This window comes from Parasteatoda tepidariorum, chromosome 6 (assembly GCF_982258835.1).
Source record: "Parasteatoda tepidariorum strain Cologne lab strain chromosome 6, Ptep-v5.0, whole genome shotgun sequence".
Classification (NCBI taxonomy): Eukaryota; Metazoa; Arthropoda; class Arachnida; order Araneae; family Theridiidae; genus Parasteatoda; species Parasteatoda tepidariorum.
The window spans coordinates 100,336,649-100,349,971 of NC_141760.1; the positions used below are offsets into that span (position 1 = coordinate 100,336,649).

General features: G+C 30.8%; 1 protein-coding gene across 3 annotated transcripts in view; it reads right to left on the reverse strand.

The window, feature by feature from the left end:
- The window catches only part of LOC107455244 (uncharacterized), a 138,626-nt gene that overhangs the window by 25,142 nt on the left and 100,161 nt on the right, over nt 1–13,323 (reverse strand). For all 3 annotated transcript variants that reach the window (XM_087166280.1, XM_087166281.1, XM_087166279.1), the window contains 7 exons: nt 7,983–8,091; nt 7,805–7,900; nt 5,152–5,258; nt 2,880–2,972; nt 2,220–2,321; nt 374–518; nt 56–176 (listed from right to left, as the gene is read on the reverse strand). In XM_087166280.1, the coding sequence (XP_087022406.1) occupies nt 56–176; nt 374–518; nt 2,220–2,321; nt 2,880–2,972; nt 5,152–5,258; nt 7,805–7,900; nt 7,983–8,083 (765 nt within the window). In that variant the 5' untranslated portion in view covers nt 8,084–8,091. The remainder of the gene's footprint in view (nt 1–55; nt 177–373; nt 519–2,219; nt 2,322–2,879; nt 2,973–5,151; nt 5,259–7,804; nt 7,901–7,982; nt 8,092–13,323) is intronic.

Here is a 13,323-nt window from a genome sequence, read left to right on the forward strand (position 1 = left end):
ATTTTATAAAAATAAAAATGTATATAAAATAGTTAAAAATGCAATCACCACTTACAGTCCAGCCTGGAGGACAAAAGCAGTCACCTGTCACGGGAGAACAGGTGCCACCATTTTGACAATCACATTTATTGGAGCAGGATTCACCGTGTGTTCCTTCAGGGCAGGGATCGATACAGCTAAAAATACAAATATAAAAATTAAGTTTACAAATGATACAAATACAAAAACTAAGTTTACAAATGAAACAAATATAAAAATCAAGTTTACAAATGAATGACAAATAACGCATAACAAGAATCATAACTTAAAATAACATCTGAATTATCATAATATATTTTAAAAAGGATTCTAAACTGTGTATTAATGTTCTTACAGTGGTCCTCTGTACCCGGCAGCACAAATGCAAGCACCAGATATTGGATTGCAAGAGGCACCATTTTCACAGCGACACTCTTGTTCACAGTGGTAACCATAATAATTCTCATCACAAGGTTGACTGCAATCTGATCCTTGCCAACCTTAAGATAAAAAAAATAAAATGTAATGAAAAATAAAAATTATAGTCTACTTCTCCTATAATATGATCCTTACCAAACTCAACACAATGCATAGTAGACAAAAGTATAAATTTACAATTTAATAATATTTTCCTAAAAATAGAGGATATCAAACAAATAATTAATATAAATTAAATATAAATTAATTTCATAAGAGCTGCCTATTATGAAAGCTTAGTTTGGATTATTTATTTGATTGATAAAGATTTTAATGATTTGATTAAATTATTTTGATTGATATTTGAAAGATAAAAATTTTAAGAATCACAATCCAAAAGCACTCTCCCTCACAATTAAAAATAAACAAGTCATTAACATATTTTAATTAAGTTTATGCTAATATGTTTCTTTAAAATCAAAGGAAATGAAAATATATAAACTCCACTATTACATTTGTGTTTGAAAATTTGCATTTACCTAAAGCTTAATCTTTTCAGCATACTGTATATTTCCAAATTTATTGCTCAATACCATACTCCTCATTTAAGAGACGATGGTGAATACAGTATGCATAAGTCATTCCTTGGCTTCATTCCAACATACATTGTTAAACTAAATTTTCAACTAAATATGATATATATGAATTCTTAACTCATGAAGCCAAAAAGAGTAAATAATAATAAAAAATACTTTAATGGTATGTGATACATTTTAACAAGTGACAAAATTGATGTGTCTATAAACCCTATTATTAATAATAGGGTTAAAAAAACAATAATTTATTGAAATTATTATACGTAGCGGTTTAAAATTATAATTGTTTTATCCTCTGTGCATCAGTTGCATGAAGAGACAATAATCCCAAGCTACCAAACAACCACTAAAGGACTATGGACTAATGACTAATTAGTACTATTTTTATTGTTAGATAAAAAAATTTAACTGTTAAATTATTAATCTGAGGATATGGAAATATTTTACAAAGAAGTTATTAATGTTTCCAATTCAATTTAATAATGAAGTTTTTGAGTATTCAAATACTTGAGGAAAAAAAAACCTATAAAATTTATAATTTATATTTACCTCAGAATAATATAATTTCTCCAATAAAAAACTAAATTTAGTTAGTTATAAAACTAAATTTAGTTAGTTATAAATATGTATCATTTCAGTTTTTTTTTAAAAAAATATTGTTTTTGCTTGTCTAGTTAATTTGTTCCACTTTGCAGAGGCTTCTAATTAAGATTTTTTTTAAGGTATTCACACACTTCCCTTGATATTGTTGATAATAACTTTAACCTCGATAACTTTAAAATAACTTGCAAAAAAAAGTTTTTTTCTTTCCTAGTGTTTTTCAATGAAAACGTTGTTCATAGCAGGAATAATTCCATAATACTTACACACCCATTATTAAATAAATAAATAAAGGACGGATATGAAAGGATGTTTTTATGAATTATTTAAATAAATAAAATAATTCATAAAAACATCCAAATAATTTAAGATTTCAATAAGATACAAAAAAATTTTGCTATCTTCTAATTGGTAGGAAAATAACTAAAATATATAGATATTTTTTTTAATAAATATAATAGGATTACAGAATAATTTTGTACTGTGTAAAAAAATAGAAAATTTCCTGTAAATTAGGAAGAACATAGGATATACATAAAATTCAATTAGTCTGTGAATCAATAAAACTGACAAAACTTGATTAGTTACCTGGCTTGCAAGTACATGTTCCAGTGACGGGATCACACAAAGCTTTGTTTTCACAAATACAATCTCTTTCACATTGAGCTCCATATTTACCAGTTGGGCAGGCTGGAGAAAATTTAAACATAAAAAATTAAATAATACATCGTATAACTATTAATAATCAAATAATAAGCTGTTCATATAAAATGTATGTACCTGTAATTATCTATAAAAACAGAGTTTAAATGACATAATTCTTTAAAGTATATTAAACAAATTTTCATTTACAAAACTTGTATTAAAAAAATAATAAAGGAAAAAAAAAACAAAACTCTAATAAGAGCATTTCATTCACCAGACCTCATGCAGAAAAAGAACTGTGTACACCATATTTTTCATGCAAAATGAAAATTGTTGCAAGCTTATTTTTAAAATATCCTTCGGAGAGGAAGACAAGATTTGCGTGCAGGACTCTTAAAATTAATTTTAAAAAATATTTGTCCAAAGAATACCTCTAAAGCAACCAATAATTTTGTGAGAAAAATATTAATGTTCAGATTAGTAAATAGCTTACCATGATACACTAAACAGCATGAAAAAAGAAAAGTGACATTAAGAACAATTATAGATGATGGCTTCAAGTTTTAAAAAAAGTAATTATATATGTATAATAAAAATACTTACACACATTGCAACTAGGGCCACCAAAACCTGGCTGGCACTCACATTCCTCTGGTCCAACACATATACCATGGATGCATGGGTTGGAGCAATAAGCTATAAAATATAATATGAATTTTAATTTACTGAAGTGGTTATTATTAAATTTCACTTTTCAATAATCAGTGCAATAAATAGAATGGGGATAATTCTGATGGCATTGGGATGATATAAAGAGGATTTATGAGAATTAAATGATATAAGCTCGCGTTATAAAAAATTAGGCAGATCCAATATATTTTAAGAAGCATATAAGGTCAGCAGAAATAAGAACTATAACGAAATTCAATTTACTTATTTTATAGAGATAAGACAAATCAACTCCCCTTTTCCACTTAAAGCTTTAATTAGTTTAACTTCATTTAATTTTAGTTATTTTAAAAACTAACATAAAAGCGAATTTTAGAAAAAGATTATTTGGAAAGGTTTTAAAAGTAGGGGAGAGTGGGGTCAATTGTAACATTTTTTACTTAACTATTTTTAACTAACAAAAAATCCAATATATTATCAGTATTAATTGACAGACGAGTAAAGTAGACTATTCTCTACTAGAAAAAAAAATAAATACCTTATTTTAAATGTTATTATATTAGTAATTAACAATTTTCGACAGTCGTGCACTTGTTACAATTGTCCCCACTTACGGGGTCAATTGTAACAGTTCATAAATTCAACTAAAACATAGTTAATTATACATATTATCATAGTTGTGACATATTTTTTTATTGATCAAAATAGTAGTGATATTTTAGGAGTAAAAATAATAATGAGCAGAGACCTAAAGGGTTAAACTTTTAACTTTAAGGGGTTAAGAATTTTAATTTATGCTGTGAAAGGTGACAAATAAAATAATGCATATGCAACATAATATAAATGATATAGGAAACTATTGGTGGTTCTTAAAGAGTTAAGTAATTGTTTGTAAGCATAAGATTATTTATTTTCAGCTGTTACAATCGTCCCTTTACTTATTGTTACAATTGTCCCCAAGACGCCATTTCAGCTTCATTTGTTAAAAACAATGCTAGTTAATTAACTAAACTAATCTTTTTTTTCTGAAATGTTAATTAAGGTGTCCACTTACATATTCGGTTAATAATTTTTATTTATTTAAACAAAATTACTTTGTTACAATGTAATATTCTAATACCAAAAAAATTACTTGTGTAGCGTGAAAATATCTTTTGTGATGTAACTCTTTCAAAAGTACCTAGAAATGGTTGCCAGCAGGGGTGTACATGTAGATTTATTAAATACACCTTGTGCGCCACCTAAGAACCAAATCTAAAACCCGACACTAGAAATTTTTGCTCTGTTACAATCGTACCCTGTTACAATTGACCCCACTCTCCCCTACTTTAAATACAGTAGAAAAAATACACCTGAAATAATTTTTGGTCTTAAGATCAGATTAACTAAAAACTGATTTTTGTGGCTCATAGGATTAACCTCAAACATGCTAATTCATTATTGTTAATTATCAATTACGAAATCGCAAGCTCAAAATTATATATAAAAAAAGAAGGGGGTAGACACTATCTAGAAAATATGGTCCCATTAATTAAGTCCAGAGAGTGGTTGAAAGTTTGGGCCTTTTAATTTTAATTTCACTTTTTATGTTTTTATTGCATCTCTGGAAATAATTGTGCAATTCAAAATATTCTTACACCTAATTATAGAGCTTGTTTAATCTAAGACAGATCAATGGAATAAATATAAGTTTTAATAATGGTTGAAAAAATGCTAAAATTTAATTGTAGGGGATACAATTCTTTAGACCATTTTAAAATACATAATTTTAAAGAACAAAATTTGAATCATATCATTAGAGTAGTTTCTGAATTGCTACTACCAACATATTTTGATAGCAGTCGAAAATCCAAATCCGTTGGAAAAAAAAAACTATGTTTCTTTAGAGGAAGTACGTTTTTGTGTCTAATTCCGTAGCTCAATTAACAGTTAGCACTAATAAGCATATTTGAGGTTAACCCTTTGAACCATGAAGATGGTCTAAAAACGTGAAAATGGAGTTATTCTGGGTGATATCTTTTCTTTCTTACTGCTCACTGAACTTTACTTAAAAAAGAACTCAAATGGCAATATTCACTCAGTGCAGAACGAAAGAAAAAAGGATCACGATGAGGGTGCTGCTGTGGGATTTTGAGAACCCACATGAAGAAAATTAACCACCTCATCAAAACAAATCAGAAACTTAATAAAGGTAGGAATGACTTACGTATGCATCTTGATTCATCTGCTGTCAATACAAATCCTTTACAACAAGTATTGACTGTTCTAGTGTTTGTTTTAGGCTCTGTTTTATAACCAGTAGTATATGCTATCCTGTAATAATAAATAACAAAAATTTATGAGTCATATAAAGTGAATATTGGAAATCTGCTTTGATTTTAGCAGTAAATATTGTAGTTAAGGACATGCATTATTGAATTTCTATTTGTAGAACTCACTTTTTTTCTAGTATCATTTCTAAACTAATTTTGTTTCCTTTAATTTGCAAGTTCATAATAATTTTGAAATAATTAATTTACTTACCTACTATTTAAAATAGAAGGAGGGAAAAAAAGACAAACAAAATGCAGCAAAAAAAAAAAAAAAAAAAAAATGCAAGATAGTATAATGACGGATAGAATTATTATAAAGGTTATGAATGTGGTTAAATCATAATTTCTACTGTTAAAATATAGTCTATTTATTAGTTTATTTTTATAGATGCCCTAAAGAATTCTTCAATCTACTTAAAAAACTAAGAATACCTTTATTAGATAAAGCTATCAAATGAATATGAACTTTATTTGACAATTTACTGGAATCAATTAAGCCGTTAATATGCACATTATTCAGTTAATCTGCAGTTAATTAGAGTAATCCCTATAAGTGCAAAATCAAGGGTTTTTCCGCAATTAACCCACATAAATGAGCGTATTAACAGTTTCTGTATCGTTAAAGTTCTTAAGTGTGTTTCCCTAAAATTCTATCTATTATTTGATTAGATTTATTCACTTAATTCTTTAGATGTCTATGTATATAAAAAAGAAAGTACGTTTCTCTGTCTGTCCTTTATAGACTCCATCTGATAGAGAGCGATAAAATTTGGCATACTGATAGTTCGAAGCACGGGGAATTAGAACATTCTACTATGACAAGTTCCAGAAGGATGAGAGAAAAAGGAAATGGGATTTTCGATAGGTTAAGAGTTAGTCAACGTTTTAAATTTAATTATAGACGATTCTATTCGTCAAATATTTTTAAGGTAATAGTGATATTTGCTAGTTATAGCTCCATTTGCTCAAATATTACCAAAGTAGATTGCAGATTATCTTGGTATGTTGTAGATTATCCAGATAAGGTTGGAAAAACTACATTATTCTTGTAGTTTACTACAACTGCTTTGTTACAAATGTAGTTGACTACAACTACTTTTTGTAAATTTAGTGACTACAAACTACTTTTGAAATGTAGAAACAATTTAACAAATTTTAGGAGACTAACTTTGCACCCTTGTTCTAAACTCTTTTGCACAAAAAATTGGCTTATTTTTTTGGCACATGAGGAATTATTAAAGTTTTTATTCGTGTTTACATGAGCTATTTTGTTGTTCTAAGCCATTGTTTTCCGAATTAATTCTTCTAAACTTCAACTTTTTATGCCTTTCTCGACAACGAATATTTAATCTAAAATATGTTAAGAAATAATCAAATATTTGGAGTTTCAAAGTTAAAATCTTTCATGCTCTTTTATTTCCTCTAAAAAATTAAGTACTTCGAAAATATGTTCCCCTTCCTTGAAATAACATTACTAGTTTCACGAGTGGGCATTCGCATGTGAAAGTGTGACCCAAGTCATTGCTTATCTATTTTTTTGTAACGGCTGATTTAAATATTAGTTATACGTGATTTTTAATACGTAATTTCTGTTAACGTTCAGCTACAGCCATAGGGTCAATTTCATTCCATCCATTGACGGACCCACGAAAATTTGCATCCATCAAATTAGTTGCGTTACAACCATGTTTCTTTACTAAACTAACGTTAAAAAAAGTTTGTATCGCACAACTTACTACACTACTTTTTTAAAAAAAGTAACACACTACAAACTATGAAAAAAGTAGCGTTCTACAGTAGTTCCACTATTTGTACCTTGTGGGAAAGACCATTAGACAATGTCAACCTACATCTATCAAAAGGTACCTCAAAATTGAATCAAGTTAGCATGTCTTATATACAAGTGAATTGATGTTTAATGAATGTAGTGGTAGTTACGCCACAATACTCCCCCACCAGAATTTTATCAGGGAAAGAATTCCATGAACGGATACCACTAGTTGCTGTATTTATGACAGACCGTTAGAGCTGGATTAAGGTCACCGGGTTTTGAGCTTTAGCCATGAGAGCTGTAGTAAGTTCATGATTATACATGAGGACTATCCTGTGTTGCTATTAGCAGTCGCTGTGTGTAAATGAGACACTGAGAAGCATCAGCGTGAGGAGGACGACGACGCAGTCACAAATAGCAGGTCAACTTTTCAATAAGGACCATATATCGAAATAATCATGATCATATCGCGCCCGGGTCACCAATGTGGGGGAAGACCATTAGATTATGCCAATTTTCATTTCTCAAAAGATACCTCAAGATTGAATCAAGTTTGCAATGTCTTATATACTAGTGAATTGATGTTTAATAATTGTAGTGGTAGTTACACCACAGTGCGCTACTTCCGACCAGTGACCTCGGTAATTCGAGAAATTAAACAATTTTTAGGTACTTAACAGATCACCCAATCTGCGCATTAAATTAATCTGATTTCTATACTTAAGTAATAATATTTAGATAAATTAATTCCAGAAATGCATATTTTGAAATCTTACCTATATCGTGAGCATCTCGGTGGGAATGATAAGCACCATGTGAATGAACGTATTTGATATGGTTTATTATATGAAACTCTAACTGTCGTTAAATATCTGTAAAAGAAATGAGGTAAATCAGTTGGTAATAGAGAGAAACATGTTAAAAATGGATATGAAATATGTTTTCATTGCTTACGTTTCCTGTTTTGCACAAACATTTGGCCCATCTTCCAAACATTGACTTAATGATAAAATGGAGAGGATGAATGTATACAGAACTACCCATTGGCGTAGCATCGTAAGAACTGGAAAAGAAAATTTCATTAACTCGCTTGAAACATTTTATTTATATTTTTCTAACCGTCATTGAGCACCCGACCCAGTTTTGGGTTTACGTCTTCTAAAATTCAACTCCGTAGCCTTGTAATATTGAACCCAATCCAGAAGACAAGGAAACTCATGGATCGAGTATTAAAAGAAAATTGCCTTCGTGGAGGACTTTTGATGGAAATAACCTGCATTTGCGTTACATGCAGAGAAAAACAACGAAAACCTATCACGGTTAGCCTAACGGCAAGTGGACTCTAACCCATGATCCGTCTACCACTGAAGATATTTCACTTCAGCACTGTGGTCAGTGCAAGGCGGCAATTCGTATCGACCAGCCATTGCTGGAATTCGAACCCGGTTCACCTCATTGGAAGGCGAACGCTCTATCCCCTGAGCCATCACGGCTCTAACGCTTTAAACATTGCTTAAAAAAAATCTAGGATAGAGCGTTCGCCTCCCAATTAGGTGAACCGGGTTCGAATCCCAGCAATGGCTGGTCGATACGAATTCTTTACCCGGCTCACACCGGCTATAGTGCTAAAGAAAAATATCCTCAGTGGTAGATGGGTCATGATGGGGTAGAGTCCCCTTACCGTAAGGCTAACCGACGGAGGGTTTCGGGGTTTTCCTCTTCATGTAACAAAAATGCGGGTTAGTTCCATCAAAAAGTCCTCCACGAAGGCAAAATTTCTCCCAATGCTTGATCCAGGAGTTCCCTTGTCTTCTGGTTTGGGTGCAAAATTACAAGGCTGCGGAGTTGAACATTGGTAGCCGTACGCTCAAAATTGGTTGGGCGACGGTTTTAAAATAAAATAAAAGCAGTTATAAATTGCGAATAAAGGTCGCTAAAATGGAAAATGTTAAGTAAGCATATTTTTAGTGGTTTCGGATCCCTTCTTGCGTAAGCAGCAAGACTACGCAAATAGTGAGATTTTTCTCATAAAACAAAAAATAATAATAAAAATAAAAATGTTATTTATCTCCAAATTCAGATATTTTTGAAATTCATAAGAAAATTTAAGCAAGAGAAAATTTAACTATAAAAGCAGGTTCTTAATTATAGGAAAGCATTTGGAACCCGCCGTATCCATCCCCCCCCCCCGATCATAAAGAGTCGCTAAAAACAATTTTCAGACTTTTTTTTTTTTTTTTTAATACTTAAGTAAATTTCTTTGAGTATTTGTAATATGCAGACAGTTTCCAGTCAGGACTAATCATTTAAATATTGCCATTTTTATCAAAACAAAATTTTTTTTTAAAGTTGAGACGTTTTGTAAAGATTATAGGAAATGTTACAACCCCGAAAGCTAACGTGCTCAGAACCCCAGGCTCTCAAAACCGACCTTTTATTAAAGGATAAGTTATTGACGATATCTTCACTTTCTTATTGCTGGTAAATATTTTTTTAAAAAATGACAAAAAAAATTGCAACATGTAGACGACCGTTAAATTTTACAAATGCATATACATATGTATGTTACCGTGAATAATCGAAATCAAGAGAATGTCGACTTTCACCAGTGGATGTCAACAATTCCATAGTCGCGTTGGTGAATGTCCGAAATATTTGTTTTACCTGATTTAATATTAATTTATTCCTTTATATTATTATATTTATTCGATATTTTAATATCTGCTGAGGTTAGATTAGGGGAAACATTATTCGGAGTACCGGTTAAATACATACTGGGCAGTCAGTGCCGTTCCTGGCGGGTATGCAGCGAATGCCCCGCACGCAGGCGCCCAATTTAAGGGGCGCCAAATTGAACTATTCGAAAAAAAATAATTATAGCAAATTATTAAGAATCAAATTATTAAAAATCAAATTATAGCAAAGCTATAAACTTTGATTACAGGAAGAAACTGTAAACTAATATAAGAAGTAACTTCTACACTGGAATTTACATGCAAAAAATCTGTTGTCTGTGTTATGTTCTAAAACTACCTTGTTATTTGATAATTAGGTACTTGGGTATTAGACAGATCTTGCACATTTTCAAGTTAACGGATTTGTTTGCGTTGAGCGCCGTTTGAGAGTTTTAACTCAATTCACTCAGTTGAGTGAATTGAGTTATATTAGATTTTTTGTTAATTTCCGAATGGACGTGTTTTATTTATGACCTATATTGTACGTTAATAGTCTATTTTATTTGATGTCGAAAATAAATTTTTTGTCATATTTTTTCGTTGTTTTATTTTATTACGCCCATTTTCATAATTAAACACTTACACTAAAGTGACTTTAGTCTATGAGGAAACTATTTAGTTTAAACCTCAAACTAAAAATGATTATGAAAATTGGCCTTATCATCAAAATTTAAGCATAGTATATAGGGGCGCACAAAATTATTCTTGCACGCAGGCGTTCGCCACGCCAGGAACGGCACTGTGGGCAGTGGCACTTGATCTCAAAGAACATCAGTGTAGGGTATACCGGGCAAATGTATACTGGGCAGTGGCACTTAACAAGACCCAGTATACATTTCGAACATTTACCAAAGCGACTACGTGATTGTCAACAAATTGATTGTCAACGTGATTGCCCTGTGGAGGTCAACAACCACCAATTTCGGTAATTTACAGTTAATTACATCTTTGTCGTTCAGTGAACACAATATTTTCAAGATTGTATTAATCAATGCCTTTTGAAGGGATGGTTGAAATAAGGACAATTGTCACAGGACCCGGGATTGCTAAGGACCCAGTGGAAATTGCTTAGAGAAAGTGAAAGTTCAAACAAAAAGTTCCTTAAAAAATTATAGAGTATTTCCCTCGTAATAAAATATTCTGCTCGTAAAAAGTTGTATTTTAACCTGCAGTCTTCTCCGCATAGCAAAACCGGGTTTTCCATGTTATTAGAGACAGGGTGCGTAGTCAAATCTTTCAACAAAAAATAAGCACCTTTTAAGTACTTTTTAAGAACTCAAAGATATTTTTAAGCAATTGAAAGAATGCAAAATGGTTTTCAAAGACTTTACACGATTATGATACAACAAATAGTTTCTGACAAAGAACTCTTTTCTTGATTGATTACATTAGCCACCATAAAAAAAATCGAGTGATTTTTCGGTTTGATTTCAGAGGGTAGAAAATGAAGCCTGAACTGGAGAATATCGTGCAAACTGCAGCAGAGTTGCACATGAGAGTGCTAGAATCTCACCGAACTCGGCTCAGTAGACGCACATGCGAACTCAGATATTTCATCAAACATGTAAAATGATGGGCGTTTTCATACGCTATGGACCGATGGTATAGTCCGAAATGGAGTGTGGTTGAATGAACTGTGAAAACGTTGAATAGAACAATGTGAAAAGCACGCTCTTGAATAATATGTTCGAAAATCGACATGATAAAGAAAAAAAAATCTCAGTTTCGAAAAAGGAAAATAAAGCACTTTCTAAAAACACCTAATAAAAAAAGCACCTTTAAGGGCTTTTAAAAAAAGAACATCGAAAATAAGCACCTTTAAGTACTTTTTAAAAACGCTACGCACCATGAGAGAGGGAAATAGTGAAAAGGGGAGAAACAAAAAAAAAAACAAAAAAAAAAAACAAAAAAAAATCGAATTTTCACATAAAATTTAAAATTTAACTTTTCGTATTTCGAGTAGGGAGCCTGCAATAAATTTCCTTTCACTTCCCACGTTTACATCACAATCATTTCAGCTTGGCTATTCCGCTCAATAAAAAAAACGTAGTCGCACTGACCCCTTTAGATGCTCCAACCTTGATTTTGACTGGTATCAGGTATTTATTTCCCGTTGCCCCACTTAACTTATCGTCTGGAAGTAATAACACTCAATATCGAACTTGACATCGGAATTGTTTATAAATTATTCCAACCAACTCCGTCCACTCCAGTTTGGGAAGTATTTTTAGGAACTTTACCGATTTTTACCTTTTTTTCCGACTTAAGAAATAGAAAGCATTTTTGCAAAGAAGCACTCTTATTTATCGACTGCATTCAGTGAAGAGCATTCTTTGTGATTAAAGGCGCCATTGAAAGAAGAACTATTTGGAGAAACGAGAGAGGCCCATTACTGCCAGTAGTGGTTGTTATTCATTTAGCCGACGCTTAAGTTTATGACGATGTGTTAACGTTCTCTCAGTGGCGTTTAAAGTAGGAGGAAGAGAATATTGCTGTTAAAGGTGTTACGGACAAGATAAAAAAGAAAGAAAGCAGTACAAAAAGGTGAAACCATTGAAAAGGTTAATTATGAAAAAGTAGGAGAAAAAATGAAAGCAGAAAATCGTGCCAGTAATAAAAAGAAATGGAGAAAAAAATAGTTCATATTGGATCTTTTAACAAAGTACTGCTAAATATTTTCAAACATCATTGATTTAAGTCAAACTATTTTTTTCTTGCTGCATAATTTATAAAGGTTGGGATTTTTTTTAAAAGTCTGATTTCTCCGATATTAAAAATCATTCGTGATTTTTGGTAAAAAAAATATTGATTTAAATTTTAAAAAAACATTTATAGCGTATAATTTACAATTAAATACTTAAGTTTGTGGTATTTTCAGTCTGATTTCATTGTTATTAAAGGTTTTATTTATTGAAATCATGGGATCAATAAATATGCATTTACACTTTATAAATGATAAAGTAAGACTTGTTCCGCTAAGAGAAGTTATGAATAATTGAGTTTTTGATCAAAATTTATTCATTTGATATTTGAGACTTTAGGTCTTGGCCTCTGCAAATCCACGAGGGTGTTGAGCTTGCGAGTGATTAGTTTGTTTTAATTACATAAATATTTTAACTATTAAATTCAGTAATTAAGTCATAATAGTGTTATCAAAAAATATTGGGTAGTATAAATGCATTATATCAGTAATTTGATTCGTAAAATGCAACAAAAAATAATAATAAAACAAAATTAAATAAAAAAAAACTCATATTTAAAAGAGAAAAAATCTATTTAAATTTTTAAAAAATCTTGTTCTTTTTAATTAAAAAAAAAATGATTTTTGCAAACTTTACGTGCCATGCAAGACGGTAACTGGACGACCCCGTCATTACGTACATAAGCGAACTGAAACCAATATAAATTTTTAATAGAAAAGATATAGAAAGCTACACGTCTAAAATGACACAAAGAAAGTCCAATAAATCCATGTAAACATCATTTCTGAATACGAAATTACAAAGAACATTAACAATAGTAGAAGTCAAACAAAAAAAGGAAGGAAAAAAAAAAAAGTA